General features: G+C 36.4%; 1 protein-coding gene across 1 annotated transcript; it reads right to left on the bottom strand.

The window, feature by feature from the left end:
• Positions 1 to 969: 969 nt before the first annotated feature.
• LOC123949643 (olfactory receptor 4C11-like) lies at positions 970 to 1,902 on the bottom strand. Its single transcript, XM_046017201.1, has one exon. The coding sequence runs from the start codon at positions 1,900 to 1,902 to the stop codon at positions 970 to 972; it is 933 nt and encodes a 310-aa protein (XP_045873157.1).
• Between the last annotated feature and the right edge of the window lie 23,419 nt (positions 1,903 to 25,321).

A 25,321-nucleotide genomic window follows, 5' to 3' on the forward strand; every position in this document is an offset into this window, starting at 1 on the left:
CTCTAACTCCATTAACTAGAGACATTCCAGTGATTATTTCTGAATGCCTCTGGTAATTTATTTTATTTCATTTATAAAACATAGCAATAAATGAAATAATATGCTTTCCCTCCCCCTTTCAAATTGTGTTCTACTTTTCTGTACCTCAGTCTCAAAAAATACGGTTTACCAATGATGTATTTTAAATTAGTATTTAGTTTTGACAACATACATTATGTTGCTTCTTTTCCCTTTAGAGTTGTAGAATTCTCTTGTAGCTCCTATATACAAATCATACAACTGAGCTGAATATCTCCAGCCCATGTAATGCTACATTAAAAAAATCCGGAGCACTGGGTGTTGTGCAAAAAGAATGAATACTGTTACGCTGAAAAAATAAATAAAATGAGAAAAAAAAAAAAAAAAAAATCCTATATATAATGCTTCAATTATCCTGATAGTCAAAGGAAAAAACAAGGATAATAGTAATAATAATTAATTATGAATAATAAATTATATATATACCTTTTTGGTGAGGGGTTCACCATTACAAAATTTTTAAATGAACGAATGATATAATAAAAATAATTCTTGACACCCAAACTTAGTTCCTTTGCTCTGATGTGTTAAACAGAAAACAGGATACCTTGTTTGAAATTTTCTATAGAGAGAATTACAAATCTTAGAGAATATGCTCTTTTTTACTGATAAATACTCACTGTTTGAACAGTTGTGATTGTGTAAATAACTTTCTTCTTATCAAACCAAAGTGTAGACTGAAATGTGAGGAGTATTTCATATCAACAATGTCAGAATTGAACTCTCAGGAGAGGTAAGAACCTCTCTGGCATTATGAGGGAAGCTATAAGTTTGAGGGCAGAAGTACAGAAAAAAGTAAGGAAATCAGGTGCATTGTAATTGCAAAAGTGTGGATAGACACTATTATATTTGATATCTGTACAGATTGAAGAATCAACAAAAACCCTCAATTCATCCCTTGCTTTCTGAGGTATTTGTGATATGGCATAGCTTTCTCATGGCATTTTTCACTTCTGCATTCCTCAGTGTGTAGATGAATGGGTTGAGAAAAGGGGTCCCAATAGTATAAAATACAGACACCATCTTGTCCACAGGGAACGTGGTCTGGGGGCGTGCATATATGAATACACATGGACCAAAGAATAAGACTACTACAATTATGTGAGTAATGCAGGTGGAGAGAGCTTTTTTCCTCCCTTCTGCACTGTGGTTTCTCAGTGAATGCAAGATGACAGTGTATGAAATTATCAGAAACAAAAAACTGCCAGCGCAAATGCTCCCACTGTTAGACACCCATTCTAGGTTGATTGTATAGGTGTCCATGCATGCAAGTTTTAGCAAGGGCTGCAAATCACAGCAGTAATGATTAATCAAATTGGGCCCACAGAAAGGCAATTTCAAGGCTGGCAACAGCTCAGCAAGGGAATGGATAAAAGCCCCTATCCATGCAAGAATGATCAGGATTATGCAAACCTGCCGTCTCATGATGGTTGGGTAATGTAAGGGCTTACAAATAGCCACATAGCGATCAATAGCCATGAGGATGAGAACAAAGACTTCCATGGAGCCAAAGAAATGCATTGCAAAGACTTGAGTCATGCACTCATTGTAAGATATGGTTCTTTGTGAAGAGAGTGTATCCACAATGAGTCTGGGGGCTGTGGACGTTGAGAAACAGGAATCAGCAAGGGACAAATAAAATAGGAAAAAGTACATGGGGCTCCCAAGTGTGCGGCTGGACTTGACGGTCACAATAATGAGCAAATTCCCTACCACAGTTCCCACATAAAAAATGAAGAAGATTACAAATACCATCTTCTTTTTCATTGGGTCTTGGGTCAGTCCTAGCAGTATGAACTCAGTAACAGTGTTATTTTGCTCCATTATTTCAGGCCAAGTGGACAAAACCCAGGTTGGAAATCATCAATCTGCAAAGAAAGAAATATTAAGAAATGAATTCTCCATTTGGATGTCAAATTTGTATGCTAGTTCATGGAAGGGCCAGGTACCAGTGGGTAATCCCTTATCTTCTGTGTTGTTTTCCCTTGAATAAAGCAAGGATCATAATATTTATTCACAATCTATTCACCTGATTGCTTATGGAAACAAGGAAATATATTAATAATGAGAAAGTACCCAATTCTTCAGGCATAATAAATATTAATTTAAAGAATTTATTTCAAGAGGTATCATTCTGAGCTGAATATTTTTCCTTATTTTACATCATGGACCCATTAAGGTAGAATGTTGCAAAAATGAGAAAACTCATGCATGATATACATAATGTGCTTTCATATTTTTTTGAACTTGATAGATATTTATGAAGTATCTTCTAGTAAATTTTCTGAACATTCAATAAATGACATGGAAACTTTTAATAGTTTTTTGTTTGTTTGTTTTGTTTTGTTATTTTTAATGCAAGAATATTTATTTTCTTACAATGTCATTTTAATTTCATTTTGTTATTAAGTCTTTCAGTTATTGACAATCAGTTTTGTATGGTATGAGGAAGGATGTACACTCTTTCCTAGTTGTCTTAAATGAATAATTATTGATTTCTGCTACATATTCTTCTTCTTTTTTTAAATTTCTTTTCAGCGTAACAGTATTCATTGTTTTTGCACCAGACCCAGTGCTCCATGCAATACATGCCCTCCCTATTACCCAGCACCTTGTTCCTCCAACCTCCCACCTCCCGCCCCTTCAAAACCCTCAGGTTGTTTTTCAGAGTCCATAGTCTCTCATGGTTCATCTCCCCTTCCAATTTCCCTCAACTCCCTTCTCCTCTCCATCTCCCCATGTCCTCCATGTTATTTGTTATGCTCCACAAATAAGTGAAACCATATGATACTTGACTCTCTCTGCTTGACCGAAACCTATGAGAGAGAGAGTGAGATAGAGTGAGAGAAAGAGAGAAAAAGGACAAGAGAGAAATTAGTAAAAATAAATAAATAAATAAATAAATAAATAAAAGAGAGAAATAAGCAACATATTAGCAGTGAATATTTGGTCAATTCTTTTAGTCCATCGTTGTTTCTTTGATTGGTTCCCTTGACTAAATTTATTTCATTTTACTTTACTTCTCTATAATTTATAGTTGCTTATAGTTGTGAATTCAACTTCTATCATAACATTTTGTACTTTTTACATTATCCTATATTGTACAAAGTAGAATTATTCACCTCATCCAGTATTTTGATGGGTCTTTCTGCATATTTTCTTAATATGCAGAAGACACAAGGAGAAACTGGTACTAAAATAAATAGGAAACATTTGGCATAAATCAAAATATTGTTTCAAATTTCATGTTATTTTAAGCACCAGGGAAAGAAACTGCACGTCACAGCTGAAACTTTTTCATATGATTCTTGGAACACATTTTCTTGCAAGTCCCATGCCCTGACTTCAGTAAAATATAGAAACAGGAAAGGAATGAAAATTCATTTATATATACCAAACTGGAAAAATCCTTTTCTGTCTTCATCACTTATATTTCCCATATAATAGCACAATTAAATGTATAATTGCCAAGGCATTTAAGTATATTTACAACATGTACCACAGACAAAAGCATAATTTTCTCAAATATAAATAGATCTCAAGATTGAAAACACAATCCATATGGTGTCTGGGTAGCTCAGCCGGTTAAATATCTGACTTTTGATTTTCATTCAGGTCATGATCTCAAGGTTTTGGAATCCAGTCCTATGTTGTGCTGGGGATGGAGCCTGTTTAAGTTTCAATCTCTCCTTCTTACTATATCCCTTCTCTGCTTTTGTGTTCTCTCTCTCTAAATAAATCACGAAAATTTAAAAAAAAAAACAGTTAAAATGAAAATGGGCAAAAGAACTGACCTGAAAGAACTCTATTTATTAGAAATAATATGAAAAGATTATCAAATTCTTTCATAGAATAATACATTCCATTCGAATCCAATTATTTATCTCTTCACTTAGATTAACAAAATGACAGGTGTTTTGTTTTTTTGTTTTGTTTTTTTTTTTGTTGTTGTTCACTTTGTTTTTGTTTTTGTTTTGGTCAGGTTACTTTTTTATTGATTGCATCAGAACAAATGACAGTTTTGATAAATGTCTCTTAACAAACAGTTCTGAAAATGATGTTGGACACAATTGATTCCACACATTCTTTGGAGGAGTTTAAGGGGATACAGTCTCTCCTGGGGTGATTTTTAGCATTGATGATATTTCAAAGTTACATAGACACAGGTCTAGTATATGCATTTGCTGCAAATAATCTCACTCATAGGCAGGAAGATCATCACAGCAATCCTTTCCATATTGACCAAACGTAAGAAACAACTTCAATGCCCACCGGAAGGAAGCAAAATGACTCAAGGATGGTATTTTATGCAATCATCAAACAAAGGGAAGTGGATATATATACAATGGTTTCTAAAATATGTTGTAAATGGGCAGAGTTCAGGACTGTCTGTTGAAGGTGGTAATATTTAGATTAACAGCTGAATAATATCACACACACATACACACACACACAAGTTATATCAATTAATTGTATTTACAAGACTATTGAGATAGCATATGTGTGGCCTCAGGGTGGGGAAATTGTTTTCTTGGAATCAAAGTTAGGAGGATGACTTACCTTTTAAAACATTCCCATTGGTAGTTGAAAATCTGTCATAGTTGTGATGCAACAAAATAAAGTCTTTGAAAGACCTTCTCTTAGTAGATGGCTTAATACTGCCTTTGGTATATTTCTGGTCCATAACAACTGTATTCTGACACAGGCTGCAGAAACAGCCAAATTTCTAGGGTTAGAGTAAGATTAAAATGTCTGTGTAAGAGAGTGAGTCACTGTAGAGACAGTTCTGGACTCAGGGGTCTTTACCACATCATACCCCCACCACAATGCCATTCACTTCATGTCCCCCTACACTCTTAGGAGTTTGCCAAATATGCTCTTTGTCCAACTCTTCAACAAACAGGAGTGAAAACCTGTCTGTGGATTCTAACAATTAAGTATTGTAAAGCAATGTCTGTCTATCCATTCATCCATACATCTGCCTATCAATTTACTACTTTTCTATCATCTATCTATCATATATCTATCAATCAATCTATCTTTCTGTCATCTATTATCAATCATCTATCTTACAAAGATACAGACTGAAAGATTTGTGTCGTTCAAATAAGAGTAGATATAAGAGTGGCATATGTTCTAAAGAAGCAACATAAGGAAGGTAATCTTTATCTGTTCACTGCTGAATTCAAGCATCTAGAAAAATGTACATATTTAATAATAAGTATTCATAAAGTAAATGAAAGAATTAAGAGAATCTCCTATTGATACAATCCAATAGTGTTCAGTCAGTCCTTCAATACTTTGTTACCACTGAAAAGGGAAGCCTACTACATCCCAAGTAAAATCAGCATCTCCGTGGACCATCCTGGAACACTGGACTAGATACAATTTTTATTTGCCACTCTCTCCACCAGGAGCTACTATGTATTTCTTTTATTCTGTTTCTCAGTTTAGATTGTCAAGCACTTGTAGAAAATTCTCTAAACTTTCTATCCTTCCCCAAATGCCTTTTATGTGTTAGGTGCACATTTGACATAGATCAGATGAATTTTCTCAAGAGTATGAAGTACAATTAAGTTAATCCCCAACACAGACTCACCAGTTGTGTTAAGAGCTTATGCAAAGGGTAGGATGTTCAGTCATTCTCTTTTCTTCTCATTGTAATACTTTACTCCAATAGGAATTTTAAAAAGTGCTTCTAAAATTCTGTCTGATCTCTTTTGATGTCACTGAGGCTCAGGTTCTCACCTGTATGCCAGAAGACAAAGTTGACCCAGGATTCTCTTCCACACTTTCTGATATCCACTCTCATTTGTAATTTTGACAGGTGCATATTTGTCTTCTGCCTTTCCTACAGCAGTATTTAAACATGAGTGATGCAAAATATAGGAGTCTGGGGAGGTCATTCCCTAAAGTGTTCCTTCCCTTTTAATTAAGACACATGAGCTAGATGTGATAAGAACTTAATCTTCACTATGTACTAATGGATTTGGGGGAAAAGGTGACCTCTTCTTGCAATTAAAGTGTTTATTTATGTGGGCCATAAATGACAAGTTTTGACTAGAATAATAATACAAAAAAATGATTATCTAATGATCTAATGACAGGACTTGTTTTCTGATACCTTTATCCAAAAGAAATTAATTAGGATTTTTTTAAGATTTTATTTATTTATTTGACAGACAGAGATCACAAGTAGGCAGAGAGGCAGGCAGAGAGAGAGGGGGAAGCAGGCTCCCCGCCGAGCAGAGAGCCTGATGCGGGACTCGATCCCAGGACCCTGGGATCATGACCCGAGCCGAAGGCAGAGGCTTTAACCCACTGAGCCACCCAGGCGCCCCTAATTAGGATTTCCTAATCAAAAGGCTGATTCTAGGTCTCAGGTGGGGAAAGTACAAGATGAACTGGCAAGAATGTGGAAACACACACACACACACACACACAGAGGTAACTTACACAGTGATAAGTATATGAGAAAGGGACACAAGAGCCACTGGAATCAGCCCACAGTGCCTAGAGTTAGAAAGGAATTGAACAACAAGATAAATAACACAAATTGTTATATAACTCTTAGTTTAAAAAATCCACGAGTTTGTAGTAATATGAACACTTAAATAAATAGCTAATAAATAGGGAATAGTAGAAAACTTTCCATTAAAATTCTTATTAATTATTTTGTTGGTATTCTGCTCTCAAAGGGTTATAGGATAACACTCCGTCTCTTATTTGTGGGCTGCACATAAGTGAACTCCTTCCAAAAACTGTATTGTGGAATGCAGCAGGGGAAATAAATTTACAGAGGAGAAATGTGGCAAACACTACCTCATCCAGGTGATCAAGGTTAACCTGAAGAATGATGAGTCAAAATGAAAGTATGTACCCACTGGCATGATGCAATGCAAATGGAACTTTGCCTCTGTGACTCTTCTCCCAATAACTCATAACCCCAGTCCCATCTTGAATGAAATACAAACAAACCCCAAATAAAGTTCTAGTTCTAGTTATCCTCAAAACTTTCAAGTTTATCAAAAACAAGGAACGTTGAGCAGAATTATTATGATGGGCAATGAGTAAGCTCTGGAATCACAGAATCATATTACACAAGTTAAACTATTACAACCTTGTATTTTCAACATAACTGAAATAAATCAATAAAAGGATATTCAGAGAAACTCTCAGTGTCTGGAGGTAATGAAGAAGACATGATGATACACAGTTTATTTTATTTAATATGTCATCAGAGTAAATCTGTGTTGAGCATGGGTCAGAAATTCCTTCCTTTTCCATGCTGAATAATATTCCATTGTATGCATTCCACAATTTGTTTATTCATACGTTGATGGACACATGGGTGGCACATTTGGGCTACCATGACTAATGCTGATGTGGACATGAGGGTACACATGTCTCTTCTAATCTCCACTTCCAGTGCTTTTGCTATATTCCCAGAAGTGGAAATGCTGAATAACTTGGTCATTGTATTCTTAACTTTCTGAAGAAGGTCTTAATTTCTTTCACAGTGGCTTTATCATTTTAATATTTTTATGGACAGTGTGGATGAGTGTGTTTAGTAATGCTGAGTATCATTTTGTGTTGCTCATTGCTCATTTATATTTATTTTTTTGAGAAATATTTATTCACCTTTTGTGGATATTGAATTGTAGGAATTCCATGAATTGCCTTTCATTCTGTTGATTGTGGACTTTGATGCACAGAAATATTTTTTTTAATTTTGAGATAGTTTAATTAATTTATTTATTTATTCTGTTACTTGTGTTTTGTTGTGTGTGTGTGTGTGTGTGTGTGTGTGTGTGTGTGTGTCCTATTCATGAAATTATTTCCTAAGGTAATGTCCTGAATTTTTTATTTTATTTATATTTTATTACTTTTTGGTGTTGCATTCAGCTAGCCAACATAAAGTACATGATTAGTTTTTCCTTCTAAACATTTTATAGTTTTATTCTTCTACTTAAGACTTTGATCCACTTGGAGTTTATTTGTCTACAGTGTAATTTAGCAGTATTCCTTCATTCTTTTTTAAGATTTTATTTATTTATTGGACACAGAGAAAGAGAGATCACAAGTAGGCAGAGAGGCAAACAGAGAGGGAGGGGGGAAGCAGGATACCTGCTGATCAGAGAGCCCAATGTGGGGTTCGATCCCAAGACCCTGAGATCATGACCTGAGTGGAAGCCACAGGCTTAACCCTCTGGGACACCCAGGCACCCCTGCCTTCCTTCTTTTGCATATCTAGTGTTCTTCTGCATAACTAGATTTTGAATATCTAGTTAGCTAAACTATTTGCTGAAAACCCTATTCTTTCCTCTTGGGTTGTGTTGGCACCCTTGCAGAAATTCAGTTGACCATAAAAGAGATGGTATATTTCCGGGCTCTCAAGTTCATTCCATTTGTCTACGTCCTTGGCTTAATGCCTTTACCATAGTCTCGATTATGTAGCTTTATAATAATTTTAAAATCAAGACATGTGGGGCATACAAATTTTTCTTTTCAAGAATTTTTTTGATTAAAGATCCCTTGATATTCCATATGAAACGTTCAACTGATTTTTCTATGTCTGCAAAAATTGTCATTGGAGAGTTTACAGGGGTAGCATAACATGTATATTTTTCAGATATTATTGACATCTGAATGATATTGAGTCTCTTGATCCATGAAGATCTGACAGCTTTCTGTACACACATACACACACAATAATTTTCTTTTGTGTATATGGAATCTGGCAAGTGCAAAATCTGCATAATATAAGTCCCCTTTTGAGTCTAAACACCAGAAACTTCAGTTAACAAGAAAGAACCTAGTTCAGGTCCTTAGGCAGGAGGCTAGTGTAAAATCAGGGAAGAGTTAATGTGTCAGAGTGCAAGTCATCAGACAGGAGGAGCTAATGGTTCAGTCTGAAAGCTCTCAGGCAGGAGAAGTCCCTCTTACTCAGGGGAGGTTAGCCTTTTGTAATTTTCAGTCATTCATTTCATTAGATGAGGATGCTATGTTAGTGAGAACAATCTACTTAATTAACTCTACCAACTCAAAAGTTAATATCATCCAGGAAAATCTCATAGTCATAACCAAAACAATAGTCAAGGCACTATCTGAGCACCCTGTGGTGTAGGCAAGTTAACACATAAAATTAATTGTTAAAAACCCATTTATTATCCACATAGTACCTATACACATCTCTGTAAATCATACTTAACCTCCAATAAACACTACAAATGGTTATAATACCAAGTGACATCATACAACAATCCTGTACATAAACAAAAATACACTAAAGCTTCCCCAAGAATAAAAAGTAAAATTCTGGCATGAATTTTACCTTTCCCTTGATATTTAGTTAGATATATATATGCACATATATATATTCAGACAGAATTATAAGGAGTAAATACAAAAATTACAGTCCTCATTTTTGTAACAGTCACATGGTTTATTTATAATTACTTTCTTCTGTTACCTGTTCTGTATTCAATGTGCCTTCAACAAGCATCAAAACTGGTTGTGGTTTTTAGCTGGTGGGGTGACACCAACCTTCATTACTGAAGGGTCTGGGTAACTAATAGTTCTACCTTGATTGGGTTTCTGCAGTTTTATTGACCTTAGCACAGAACATGCTGACTAAGTGTCTACAGGATCTCCAGGATTCTAGATATGCTCTTCATTACCTCTATTATGGAGTAGTAGTCCAATTTCGCATTGGTTGTCAGGATCATTCACCCCAACCAGCACAGAAGCCTTCTTTGCCTATTGATTTAAAGGCATAAGCTACCCAAAAAGGTCAGGCAGCAGTCTTAACACTCTTTTGAATGGAATCTTGTTGTGTATCATGTTGGAAGCATTTCTCCCTTTAGAATGAACACCTCAAAGCACAAAGAGCATAAGCAAATGGGAATAGGAAGCAAAAATTTTGCTAGTGGACCACTAAGAGTAACAATGTGTGGTGCTTCTCCCATTTCTATTTTTTGATTATAGGACCTGGCTATGGGAGGAAGAGCAACAGGAAACTGATGCTGATTCAGAGCATATATGGTCTTCCTGAGAACTGAGGACGCTTGCTCCAACCCTGGAAGGCATTGCTACATAGCTCATACTAGAACTAATTCTGTAAAATGTCATTCTCCCATTTTGTCAGGGCAATCCCTTCAAGATAGTGGGAAATATGATAAGACCAGTGAATTCCATGAGCATGGGCCCATTGTGGCAGTTCATTTGCTGTGAAGTGAGATTGTTGATCAGAAGTAATGCTCTAAGAAATGCTACGATTTTAGGTTACAAAATTCTCTAAGTCCATGGATAGTAGTTTTGTCAAGAGTGTTGCTGGCAGGGAATGCAAATCTCTATCCAAAGGAAGTGTCTATGGCAGTAGGAACAAAACACTGCCCTTCCATGATGGAAACGTTCCAATGGATTCCACCTGAACCCAAGCATGCCAAGGAATCCTGCCACATTGTGGACTTCAGGTTGCATCTGCTGAGTTGACCCTTGGCAGTGGTCATGCCCACAGTAGCTTTAGTAGGTGGAAGTCTATGTTGTTGTGCTCATGTACAACCTCCATCTCTGCCACTGAGATCACTTTGTTTGTGAGCCCATTGGGTAATGACAGAATGAATGGAAAATAGGCTGACAGGTATCATGAACTGGGTCATTCTTTCCGCTTGATTCTTCAAATCCTCCTCTGCTAGTCAGTCCTTGGTGAGCATTCACAATGAACATAAATATGTTTGTGTGTTTTTATTCATTCAGAAAGGTATGGAAACATGACTCTTCCTCAAATTTTCTTGTTACCAGTTTTCCAATAATGTTTGTTTCTTTGTTTTTTTTCCCAAGTCCCTGATTATTCAGCCAAACTTTTGACCAAACCTATGAATCAGCATACTTTCTACATCCAACCATTTCTAATTCAAAGAAAGTGACCATTGGGCGCATTATTTCAGGTTCTATCCATTGAGAGAAACTCCCTTCACCATGGACCCTCAGGGATTTTTCCATAATGGGGATATAGTGTTCTATCTATTCACTTTTGTGGTGTACCTACAAATCACTACTGAATTTTCTATATATCAGTACCAAATCCTTTCTTCTGTCACTTGATCATAGTGAATTCCCCACAAGGCCTTTGGTGTAGGCTGTGAGAGAGAAAGCATTGTAGCAAAAGTAGGGAGTGTGAGCATTTGGGCACTTCTTTTCATAACATTTTCTTCAGTTCCTGCTTGGGACCGAGCACCTATAAAGTATTCCCTCCTTATGTGAGGGGAGCGATGTAAATCAAGACACCCAGTGAGTGACTGAGACTACGGATATTACTGAACCTTATATACATAATGATTTTTTTTCCTATTCATGCATTCCTGTGATAAAGATTAATTTATAAATTAGGTAAGCTAACAGATAACAACAATAATAATAAGATTAAAAAAATCTTATTAATATATTTTAACAAAAGTATCTGAATGTGGTCTCTCTTTTCAAAATATCTGAGTGTACTGTACTCCTTCTTCCTCCTTTGATGATGTGAGATGATAAAAAGCTGTTCTGATGAGATGAAATGTGATGAATGACACAGGCATTGTGTTGTAGCATTAGACTACCACTGACCTTCTGAAATAATTTCAGAAGGAGGAGCATCTGCTTCTGAACTTCTGGCAACTGTAACATGGAAAGCAAAACCATATATAGAAGGAGACTGTCTATTCTATGGTGGAGTGCTGCTTCTGACACCAACTCTATGGTTCTGCATCTGAAAACACCAAATTCATGATGAGCAGTTCAAATTTCACAGAAACTTGTAGCCCATAGTTAAAATTTATTCTGTACTAAGGTCCAGTATCAGGCCAAGAGCCATTTCTCCAAAGGAAAGTAATTACCTATATACTATAGTTGGAATTTGCTCCAACATCCTGAAGTTCTGTACTGCAGTCCATATTAGGAGGACTGCCAAAGACTCCAATAGCATCTCTTTCTTCCACTGACACTTCAAGAACCATTGGTTGTGATGAATCTTAACATTCATGTGCAATAGAAGTTTGTACCACAGTCTGGACCTGTGGCAGAGCCTTCTCTTTAGTCCAACTCAAACTAGCAGCTTTTTGAGTCACTTGAGTCACTTTTTCTGGTTTTATTTAAATTCAGCTTACTTAAATGCAAAGTATTATTAATTTTGAGATAGAATTTAGTGATTCATTTGTTGCTAAATGATAGCACCCAGTGCTATCTGATAACACTGATAACACCCAGTGCTCATTACATCAACTGCCTTCCTCAATATCCATAATTAAACTATCCCATTTGGCCACCCCCATCTCCTCCAGCAACCCACATTTTGTTCTATATAGTTAAGAGACTCCTATGGTTTGCCACCCTCTCTACTTTTATGGTGTTTTACTTCTCTTCCAAAAGAAATACTCTGATATGCTTTATACCCCTTGCCCTGGACATTTCCCTGTGTTACATTCCCTTGCTTTTTAATATAAATAATATAAAATAATGCACTTATTTTCCAATCTCTGACAAAAATGTCTTACCAGTAAATCTAGAGTCGATATGTCTTGATCATTAGATCCACTCAGCATAATGTCACCAATATAATGTACATACTGGTAAGTATGGTAAAATAAAAGGCAATCAAGATGTCTATGGAGTAAATTATGACATACTGCTGGTGAGTTGACACACCCCTGTGGTAAGGCTTGTAGACATATTGCTGGCCTTCTAACCTGAAATCAAACTGCTTCTGATGGTCCTTACAGACAGGGAGATAAGAAGCAGTTGCCAAATCAGGTGCTGCATACCAGGTACCAGAAAAATCTGTCAATTTGTTGAAGCAAGGAAACCACACCTGCTATAGCTGTTGCAATTCTTTGAGTCTCCACCTGAATAACCATGTAAGTAACCACTGTCATTCCCTAAGATCATCTCTCTCCTGAAATGTCCAAATAAGTAAGTTAAATGTGTGTGTTGCGGAGTTACTATCTCTGCTTCTTTCAAGTCCTTGATGGTGGCACTAATCTCTATGATTCCTCCAGGGGGGTGGTGTTGCTGTTGTTGTACTTCTTCCCTCAATGGAGGCAGTTCTAGGGGCTTCTATTGGCTTTTCACCATTATAGCCTGCATGTCAGGGAACCAATGTGGGGATTCTGCCAGTTGCAAATACATCTTTTCAAATAATGCATTCTGGACCTAGGGAAATAACCATAGGATGACTTCATTGACCTTCTGCCTACAACGCAGCCTAGGACTGAGCTAAAGCTTCAAAGACCACATTCCTTCAAAAGCTCCTCTCTGACTGGTAGATCATACTGTTGTTTTGGATTTGCTGGAATCAGTTTCAGGTCAAGATGTTCAGAAGTGCCTGAAAGACTGGTTATTTTCTTTTCTCCAATACACAATCTACTAAGAGAATGCCTCAGGTCTCCTTTGGGGAAGGCTGAGGGGAAGATTGATATATAGAAATGTCCCAGGGTCTTTCCTCAAGGGAATCCAATCTCCCCCTTATTCAAAAAAATTGAGTACATATACTGGTTCCAGTCTGGGAATTATTGTGAAGCCATGAATCTCTGATTTTATGATTAAGTTAGACTTCTGTTTACTTAACCCGGACTTTTTTCTAGAGAAGACTATTCAAGGAAGACTTGAATAGTCTTTTTCTCTATTTTACTTCTAAGAACACTGTGAAAAACTACCCAACACTGTTAGTCTGTTTGTATTGATTATCTCATTGATGTATTGCATCTTCTCTCCTTTAATGGGAAGCGTGCTAACCTTCCCATTGAAGAGCTTGAGTACTTCAACATGGCCACTATTATCTGGGATCAACTATCTCCCATTGCATTGGGATTTCACAGTTTAGTGACACTAAAGATCCAGTCTACAAAACAGTGATCATAAAGGTTTTCACGGGTTCTGGGATTACAGTGCCAAATTTATTTATCGTGACTATGATAAATGGTATGTCTTTTGGACCCTCCCAGGGGGGTTAAAGAGATCTTAAATGAAAAATCCATTCTTCATTTTATTATTATTATTATTATTATTTATTTTGTGTGTGTGTGTTTGCCCCTTTTCATTTTTTTTAATTTTTTAAATTTTATTTTCTTCTTTCAATGTTCCAAGATTCATTGTTTATGTAACACAACCAGGGTTTCATGCAATATGTGCTCTCCATAATACCCACACCAGGATCACCCATCTCCACATCCCTCTCCTTTCCAAAGACCTTAGTTTGTTTCTCAGAGTCCACAGGCTCTCATATTTCATCTCCCTTTCAGATTTATCCCAATTCACTTTCCTTTCCTTCTCCTAAAGTCGTCCATGTTATTCCTTATGCTCCACAAGTTTGTTTCATTCAACCAGAAAACCAAAGAAGAGATTAAACAATTCACTGAAAGCAATGAGAATGAAGACACATCAGTCCAAACCTTTGGGATAAGGCAAAGGCAGTCCTAAGGTGGAAATACATTGCCATTCAAGTGTCATTCAAAAAAAAATTGTTTTTTGAAAAATCCCCAATACACCAACTGTCCTTACACCTTAAAGAACTGGAAAATCAATAACAAATTAAGCCAACCCCATGCACAAGAAGGGAAATAATTAAGATTAGAGCAGAGATCAATGAGATAGAAACTAGAGACACAGTAGAACACATCACGAAACTAGAAGCTGGTTCTTTGAAAGAATTAATAAGATCAAAGTGTCCACCCTGTTGTTCATTGGTTTCTGCTGGGGCCTGGGATGTTGGGCAAAGCATACAATTTTGTTCTGGAACAAATCCACAGAGAAATTGGTGTACTGAGCTTTGAGTTTATAGCCCAGACAAACAGAAGCTGGGGCATTACAGGATCAAAGGGAAATGAGCTAGACATAGCATGCTAGACACTCTGCATCCCCTCCAGCATCACAATACTTCATACCTCCACCCTTTCCTATCCAGGTCATTTCAGGAACATCTTGATGTCACTCTTGTTCCCTTCATTCCGTTTCACACACTAATGACCCATACAGTTATGAAGTCAAACACAAATCAAACTCTATCACTTGCTGGTTCAAAGGCCACACTGCATTCATGTGGTTTTATGAATACTGATTTTCACCCCTTGGCTTTTGTTGGTGTTTTCTCTTGTAAGAATGCTCCTACTCCAACTTATGTGTACCTCTTCACACTTCTGACTTGGTTTCTAGTTTCAAGTTCCATTTTGTATGTCCTTTCATCTCGGAACATTATCCTGAATCCCCGGGTCTTTGCTGTGTGTCCCTCAAACATGCTTTCATAGCCCCTGTGCTGCCACTACCTTACCATTTATCACACTGCACTGTCATTTTCTGCTCCCCTCTGGGAGTCTCTCTGTGGATATGAAGACTGGAAGGCAAGAACCAGATTCTTCTCTACTTATCATTGTAAGCCCAGCAGCTATCGATGTGTCTGATATATTCTTTGGACTCAAGAAATGTCTGTTGATTAATGAGTGAGGGATAGAAGGAATAAGCGGAATATATTTATGCTGCCTTTGTTTTGTGTGTAGATGGAACCACATATTTTTAATAATACATTCTCATAATGAAATATTATCAAAATTAAGCTAATTGAAAGAGAAAAATAACATAGCTCCTCATCATATGATGAAAACTTTCTGAGAGCTGGAAAAGTATCCAAATAAGCTATTTCTTCCTTCACTGAGAATGTTTCAATTTGTTTCTCATCACACAGTTTAAGCAGGAATTACAACAAATTGTGGTTCCTAAAGAGATCTAGCTTGAAGTCTCAGAGTCTGAATCAGATAAATAGGAAAAAATTACTTCGACCCAGTAATTTTTTTTCCTGAAAAATTTTTTGACTTTATACATCTTCCTTTATACTTTTATTTTTTATTCAAAATTTATCATGCACCAGTCATTGTTGTACACATATACATTATTTTTTAGTTAGCAGGCTAGAACATTATGAGATAAATGTATATTATAAAATAAAAATTCCTGTCTGACATTAAAATAATCTTTCATTTGAAGCACTGCATTTTCTAATCACTTATAAGTGTAAGATACGTGATTTGAATAATACAAAATTATTCAGAAGCCTACAAGAAAATTTGGATACATGGTATAATATTTGTCACCTATCACTTAAGGTTTTAGTGGAGCATTGTTTTTACATTCCTAATGTAGTTACATACCACAATATGATAGTGGATGCATTATTATCAAATATGATAAAAATGAGCAGAGTTTTAATGAAATGTCCATAGAATTTTGTTATAGATAATGGATAAATATAAATATATATATACACACTCGTGTGTAATTATGATATATCACATATAAAATAATATAACATGTATATGTATGTTATATATAATATGTAAATATTATCTATTATATAAAATGTATAGTATTTTAAAATCCCCACTTTAATAAATGGTAACTATTATAAAAATATTTCTGTCATCATTGTCTGGCACTGTATCACAGCAGTGAAGAGCGTGGCCTGAAAAATCAGGTAGATTCTGATCACCAACACTTCAGTCCAGTTATTTTGATACTCACCTTTGTGTTTCCTCACCTATAAAATGGGAATAATTGCAGTAGCTCCCTGTTTGAATTTTAGAGAGATTATAGCTCAATTCCAATATATTTTTATTTTTTTTTTAAGATTTTATTTATTTATTTGAGAGAGAGACAGTGAGAGAGAGCATGAGCCAGGAGAAGGTCAGAGGGAGAAGCAGACTCCCCGTGGAGCTGGAAGCCCAATGCAGGACTCAATCCCGAGACTCCAGGATCATGACCTGAGCCGAAGGCAGTCGTCCAACCAACTGAGCCACCCAGGTGTCCCATATTTTTAATTGTTAAATTAGGATTAAAGTTTATCAATCCATATACATGAATGAAGCTAGTGAAACTAAAATGAAATTTGGTAGAAATGTCCAAATATACAAGGAATGATCTTGGGTTAAGATTATTTTTCCTTTTCTGTTTATTAGTGGGGGGTAGGAGTCAAGATGTTGGGGAAGTAGCAGGCTGAGGCGACATTAGGTAGCAGGGGATCAGCTAGATAGCTTATCAAACCAATCTGAACACCTACAAATCCAAAAGGAGATCGGAGAGAAGAGAAACAACTCTAGAAACAGAAAATCGACCACTTTCTGGAAGGTAGGACTGGCGGAGAAGTGAAGCCAAAGCAATGGGAAAATAGACCATGGGGGGAGGGTCAGCTCCCGGTAAGCGGTGGAGCAATGGAACACAAAATCATGACTTTTAAAAGTCTGCTCCACCAAGGAACATTGTTCCAGAGGCTAAACCAGGGTGAAGCCCACACAGGGTAGACGTGGCCCCAGGTCCTGTGGGATCAGAGAAGGATTGTGGGTGTCTGAGTGTCACAGAGCTCACAGGTATTAGAGTGGGGAAGCCAGCTACAGAGACAGAGCCAAGGAGTGAGCTCTCAACTCAGGGTTACCTTGCTCTGTAATCCGTGGCACAGGCCACTGCTCTGTGAGTGGGGTCCCCAAAAGATCTGGGGAGACCCCCCAAAGAGCTCAGGGATCTGCGGCGTTCTGAGACTCCAGACAGATCTGGGTGCCAGAGATAGAAATGCTTGGTCACAGGCTAGGTGAGCTCAGAGTGCAGCTGGAGGCCAGGGAGACAGGAATGATTGAGCACTTTTCTCTAAGGGCACACTGAGGAGTGGGGCCCCAAGCTCACAGCTCCTCCTGGACGGAGATTGGGAGGTGGCCATTTTCATTCCCACCCTCTGGAACTCTACGGAAAGCATTCAGGGAACAAAAGCTCCCAAAAGTGAACCTGAGCATATTACATAGCCTGGCCTCTGGACAGGGTGGTGCAATTTTGCCTGGGGCAAAGACACTCGAGCATCACTACAACAAGCCCTTCCTCCAGATCAACAAGAAATCCAGCCAAGACCAAGTTCACTTACCAAGGAGAACAGCGGAATTCCAAAGGAGGAGAAAGCAAAGCATGGAATTCACGGCTTTCTCCCCATGATTATTTAGTCTTGCAAAGTTATTTTTTTAAAATTTTTTTTCTGCTGAATTTTTTTAACTTTTACCCTTTTCTTTTTTTAACGTTTTTTAATGAGTTTATCTTAACAATACTTTTCTTTAAAAAAAATCTTTTTTGAACCTCCATTATTATAGTCATATTTTATCCTTCATTATATCTAACTTTATTTTTTTGTATACACATAGGGTTTTTCTTCTAAAAAAACTGGGGTACAACTTCTAATAGATCAAAATACACCCAAAATCTAGCACTGGGCTTGTTCTAGTCTCCAGCCAGAGCAAATTCTCTCCATTATCATTTTCTTAATTCTCCCAAACAACTTACCATATCATTCATCATTATAGTCATATTATATCCGTTCATTGTATTTACCCTTATATATGTTTTTCATTCTTTAAAATTTTGAGAGGTAGTTCCTTCTAAGAGTCCAAAATACTCCCAAAATTAAGTGAGTGACATGTTCTAGTCAACAGTTTAATATATATATATATAATATAAAAAATATAAAATATATGGAAAAAATAAATAAATAAATAAATAATATAAAATAATTAATATAATTATATAAAATACAAATATATAAATATAAATATATAAAAGATATAATAACATATATTATTATATAAATAATATAAAATATAAATATATGAATATATAATAAAAATATAAAATAAATAAAATAATATAAATAATATAAAATAATTAATAAATAAAATAAATAAATAAAATAAAAATATAAATATAAAATACAAAATATAAAAATACAAAAATATAAAAAAGAAGAAATATATCTATTTCTTCGTTTTATTTTTTTTCCTTATTTGTTTTTTCTTTCTTTCTTTCTTTCTTTTTTTCTGAACTTCCTTTTACCCCCACCATTTGGAGAACCTTCTGATTTGGTTAAAGCATATTTTCCTGGGGTCTTTGCCACCCTTTTAGTGTTTTATTTGTTCCTTCATGTATTCTTAACTGGACAGAATGACAAAGTGGAAAAACTCACCACAAAAGCAACAACAACAACAAAACAAGAGGCAGTACTGAAGGCTAGGGACCTAATCAATATGGACATTAGTAACATGTCAGATCTAGAGTTCAGAATGATTATTCTCAAGGTTCTAGCCAGGCTCCAAAAAGGTATGGAAGATATTAGAGAAACCCTGTCTGGAGAAATAAAAGCAATTTCTGGAGAAACAAAAGAACTAAAATCTAACCAAGTTGAAATAAAAAAAGCTATTAATGAGGTGCTAAAAAAATGGAGGCTCTTACTGCTAGGATAAATGAGGCAGAAGAAATAATTAGTGATATAGAAGACCAAATGACAGAGAATAAAGAAGCTGAGCAAAAGAGAGACAACTACAGGACCACGAGGGGAGAATTTGAGAAAGAAGTGATACCATAAGAGGAAACAACATTAGAATAATTGGGATTCCAGAAGAAAAAGAAAGAGAGAGTGGAGCAGAAGGTATATTGGGGAGAATTATTGTAGAGAATTTCCCTAATATGACAAAGGGAACAAGCATCAAAATCCAGGAGGCACAGAGAAACCCCCTCAAAATCAATAAGAATAGGTCCACACCCCGTCATCTAATAGTAAAATTTGCAAGTCTTAGCGACAAAGAGAAAATCCTGAAAGCAGCCTGGGAAAAGAAGTCTGTAACATACAATGGTAAAAATATTATATTGAGAGCAGACTCATCCACAGAGGCCTGGCAGGCCAGAAAGAATGGACATGATATATTCAGAGCACTGAAAAAAAAAATGCAGTCAAGAATACCATAACCAGCTAGGCTATCATTGAAAATAGAAGGAGTGGGGCGCCTGGGTGGCTCAGTGAGTTAAAGCCTCTGCCTTCGGCTCAGGTCATGATCCCAGGGTCCTGGGATCGAGCCCCACATAGGGCTCTCTGCTGTGTGGGGAGCCTGCTTCCTCCTCTCTCTCTCTCTGCCTGCCTCTCTGCCTACTTGTGATCTCTGTCAAATAAATAAATAAAATCTTTAAAAAAAAAAAGAACTTATCAAACTCAACACCCAAAGAACAAATAATCCAATCAAGAAATGGGCAGAGCAACAGAACAGAAATGAACAGACATTTCTGCAAAGAAGACATCCAGATGGCCAATAGACACATGAAAAAGTGCTCCACATCACTCGGCATCAGGGAAATACAAATGAAAACCACAATGAGATACCACCTCACACCAGTCAGGATAGCTAAAATTAACAAGTCAGGAAATGACAGATGCAGGCAAAGATGCGGAGAAAGGAGAACCTTCCTACACTGTTGGTGGGAATGCAAGATGGTGTAACCACTCTGTGAAACAGCATAGGGGTTCCTCAAAAAGCTGAAAATAGAGCTACCCTATGACCCAGCAATTGCACTACTGGTTATTTAAAGATACAAACGTGGTGATCTGAAGGGGCACGTGCACCTGAATGTTTATAGCAGCAATGTCCACAATAGCCAAACTATGGAAAGAACCTAGATGTCCATCAACAGATGAATGGATAAAGAACATGTGGTATATATATATACATATATATATATATATATATGCAATTTATTTTATTTCATCAAAATAAATGAAATCTTGCCATTTGCAATAGCATGGATGGAGCTAGAGGGTATTATGCTTAGCAAAATAAGTCAATTGGAGAAAGACAACTATCATATGATCTCCCTGCTAGGAGGACATGGAGATGCAATGTTGGGGGTTTGGGGGGTAGGAAAAGAATAAATGAAACAATATGGGATCAGGAGGAAGACAAACCATAAGAGACTCTTAATGTCACAAAATAAACTGAGGGGGGGCCGGAGCGAGCGGGGTAGGGAGAGCGTGGTCGGGTTATGGATATTGGGGAGGGTATGTGCTATGGTGAGTGCTGTGAAGTGTGTAAACCTGGCCATTCACAGACCTTTCCCCCTGGGGCTAATAATACATTATATGTTTATAAGAAAAATAAAAAAATAATAATAAAAATATTATTTTTCCTTTTCTTTCTCCCATTTCTTCTCTTCTCAATGCAAAATCTATGATTCATAGCATCTACTTTTTTACTTCTTTTCTTCATAGGTGTTCTTTGCTGAGATCATTCAAAATGTCTTTTTGACTTTGCTTGAGTTGCATCAATGAAGAACTCGAGACACATTTAATGTGTCACTTAAAATAACATTTTTACTACACAATTTCCTAATGGCATTTTTCATCTTGTCACTTACCAAGAAATAGATTCAAGGATTTAACATGGGCATCATTGTAGTATAGAACAATGCAATTGTCTTATCAATAGACAACATAGCTGTTGGTCTCATATACCTAGATGTGCAGGGTACAAATAATAGGATGACTGCTGTTATGAGGAAGACAGATGGAGGATGGTTTCTGCATCTCCTCCAAGTTGTGGTTCCTTAGGGAGGGCAGAATGACCACATAGGAGGTCATCAAGAAGAGAAAGTTTAGCAGAGAGATGAAACCACTCTTGGAAACCACAAAGAACTCTAGAGTGTGGATATCTGTGCAAAGAAGATTAAGCAAAGTGTTAGATCATGCATGAAGTGATTTATGATGTTAGGACCAAAAAAGGATAAGGGGATGATAAAAAGAACTTGTATGGTTGCATGTAGGAAGGCTCCCACCCACACCACTCCTGCTAGCAGGCCATAAACCCATGAATTCATGATGGTCATGTAGTGCAATGACTTGCAGATGGCTACATAGCTGTCCTATGCCATCACAGTAAGCAGGATATCATCAGCACCTCCAAAAAAAAAAAAAATACTCTCCAAATATTTGGGTAATGCAGGCATTAAATGGAATGGTCTTCTTTTCACAGAGTGAATCTAATATAACTGTAGTGATATTGACAGAAGAATATCAGGTGTCAGTGAAAGAGACAAAGGCCAGGAAAAGGGAAATGGGGAACCCTGAAATGGGAAATGGGCTGACAGTGATAGCGACGACAGTGAACACATTACCTACCACAGAGATGATATAGATAAACTGAACTGCAACAAAAATGATTTTCTGCATCTTTGGATTTTCTGTGAGCCCCAGTAAAACAAACTCTCTCGGGTTGTTCCTATTCTCCATCATTTCATATTATGTTTAACTACATTTCCTGAAAAAGAAATCCCCTTAATTAATGTAACCTTGACTTTATTAACTTTCTTCACCTTATAAATAATAAATGCATAAATTCTACTGAGTTGTGGATTCTCATAAGGTTTCTGAGATAGAAAGTGGTTTTGAGTTCTTGAAGAGCATCAGTGCACACATCATTGTCTGAGATGATGAAGAGCCTATCTTGATGTAGTCCTATTGGCTGTTAAGTATGAAAATCATGGTCAAAAATGGATGTTAAAGCTATAAATATAGAGCTAGGTACTTTTCCTTTATCCTAAGGGAATGGGGACACATGGAACATAATTGAGAGTATGAGTGGAAGGATGATCAGGGATTGGAGGAAGAGAGACTGTTTCATATAACTCTGGTAAGAACTTTGTGTGTCTTGCTGAAGTCAGTTGAGGTTCAGTAAGGGGATGCAAGTCAGTGACAGAAAGCCCAGTATCACACTATTTCTAACAGTTGCCAAAAAGTGTAACAGGATGTTTTTCATGAGAATGTAATAAAAGGCTCCAGAGCTACTACAAATGATAGTATTGTAGTATCAATACAAACATGTATGATAATACATGTTGTTAAATCCAATAACATTATAATAGCTGATAAATATATTTTTAATGATTGATTGTTATGTGCATGACATGGCAGTAAAGTGTGTAGTTAGTATTATTTCATTCTTCAAATGAAGAAACCATTACAGAGACTGATGGTAATAGTAATAATAATGATCATATCAACTAAAATTTACTAGACACTTCTGTGCTAAGTGCTTGCAGAAATGTGCCTATTTAATCCTTACTACAAATCTGTGAGATAACTATCACTATTGTTTTATAAGTCTTCTACACTTTAGGAGATATATACATAGAGAAGAATTTAAGGATCCTGCCCAAGATGAAGCAGTAAATAAAGGGTAGAGCCAGGATTATATCAAATTATATTTGTGAAATTTTTCCTAAATTTTTAATCATTTCCACACAATGTTAGGTTATAATACAAACATTGAACTAGTAATCTTTTGACAAGATCATAACACTTATATTGTATTTATTTCAGACAAGTCTACGTGAAGCAATTTCATGCACACACACACACACACACACACACACACACACACATATACACATACACAAATTGGATCCCTAAATATTAATAAAACATGGGAGTTGCTTTCATTAAAGAGTACTTTTACTTGACTTCTGATGTGGCTCCATTTCTTCTATTTTGAATCTTCTTTCATGCTTGATTTCCCAGATTTCTGCACAATGTTGAAAATGACTACCAGAGTGGTTAAGTGTACTGTATTGGTTTGGAAAATCAGAGTGACAATATTGGAATCTTGCTTTTGAAACTGCAACTTTTTTTTTAAATCCTGGGCACATTTATTGCCATGATATACCCTTACTTCCACATCTATAAAGTGAGAATGACCATATCCATATCATAGGTGTTACAAAAATTGATTGAGGAAACATATACACATACCCACCACATAAAGGGGGTCACATAAGAACTTTCACCTATTTTTGTGACTGAGTATGCAACTAGGAGATTTGAAGAATTGGTCATTTGAGTGAAGAATGCATAAACATTTAACTATGCAATCAGCTCACTAAGGTTCATCTCCAATTTTACTTCTCAAGAAGCCACAGAGACTCACATTATCCATAGCAGTTATCCTCAGGAAGGTCTGAACATGGTCTTCCTTGGATTAAATGACTAATGAGTTATGTCATTTATTAGTCATACTTATGTCTTTATGTGTGTGGAGTATATTTATCTTTGATTTTCATGCTCCTAATTAGTCTTGTTTGTTAAAGGAGGTGTCTCTTGGCAGAAGAGAGCAGTTGGTATTAGAGGTATGGGTCCTACAAATTGTGTAATCTGTATAAACCTCAAAGTTTTAATTTGCCAAGTTAGCTTAATGACATTTACCAAGTATCTATTGAAGAATTGATATAAGGATAAAATGTTATTATATTTAAAAATTGAAACATTGGACCAGATGGGCCTCATAGACATATACAGAACATTCCACCCTAAAACACCAGAATACCCATTCTTCTCAAGTCACATGGAACCTTCTCCAGAATAGGCCACATACTGGGTCACAAAGCAGGACTCAACCAACACCAAAAGACTGACATTGTTCCCTGCATATTCTCAGATCACAATACTTTGAAACTGGAGCTCAATCACAAGGAAAAGTTTGGAAGGAACTCAGACACCTGGAAGCTAAAACCACCTTGCTTAAGAATGCATGGATCAACCAGGAGATCAAAGACGAACTTAAATAATTCATGGAAACCAATCAGAATGAAGACACTTTGGTCCAAAACCTGTGGGATACAGCAAAGGAGGTTCTAAGGGGGAAATACATAGCCATCCAAGCCTCCCTCAAAAAAACTGAAAAATCCAGAATACACCAGCTGTCTCTACACCTTAAAGAACTGGAGAATCAACAACAAATCAAACCAACTCCACATACAAGAAGGGAAATAATCAAGATTAGAGCAGAAATCAATGAGGTAGAAACCAGAGATACAGTAGAACATATCAATGAAACTAGAAGCTGGTTTTTTGAAAGAATCAATAAGATCGATAAACCATTGGCCACACTAATCCAAAAGAAAAGAGAGAAAGCCCAAATTAATAAAATTATGAATGAAAAGGGAGAGATCACAACTAACACCAAGGAAGTAGAAATAATCATCAGAAATTATTACCAACAGTTATATGCCAATAAGCTAAGCAACCTAGATGAAATGGATGAATTCCTGGAAAACTATAAACTCCCAAAATGGAACCAGGAAGAAATTGACAACCTGAATAGACCGATATCTAGTAACGGATTGAAGCAGTGATCAAGCACCTCCCAAAAAACAAGAGCCCAGGAACTGATGGATTCCCTGGGGAATTCTACCAAACATTCAAAGAAGAAATAGCACCAATTCTCCTGAAGCTGTTCCAAAAAATTGAAGCAGAAGGAAAACTTCCAGACTCTTTTTATGAAGCCAGCATTACCCTGATCCCCAAACCAGGCAAAGACCCCATCAAAAAGGAGAATTTCAGACCAATATCACTGATGAATATGGATGCTAAGAT

The sequence above is a fragment of the Meles meles genome, chromosome 8, assembly GCF_922984935.1.
Source record: "Meles meles chromosome 8, mMelMel3.1 paternal haplotype, whole genome shotgun sequence".
NCBI classification, from domain to species: domain Eukaryota; kingdom Metazoa; phylum Chordata; class Mammalia; order Carnivora; family Mustelidae; genus Meles; species Meles meles.

Bases quoted from the DNA above. Each gene is read 5' to 3' on its own strand.
- LOC123949643 (XM_046017201.1), bottom strand. From the start codon at position 1,902: ATGGAGCAAAATAACACTGTTACTGAGTTCATACTGCTAGGACTGACC.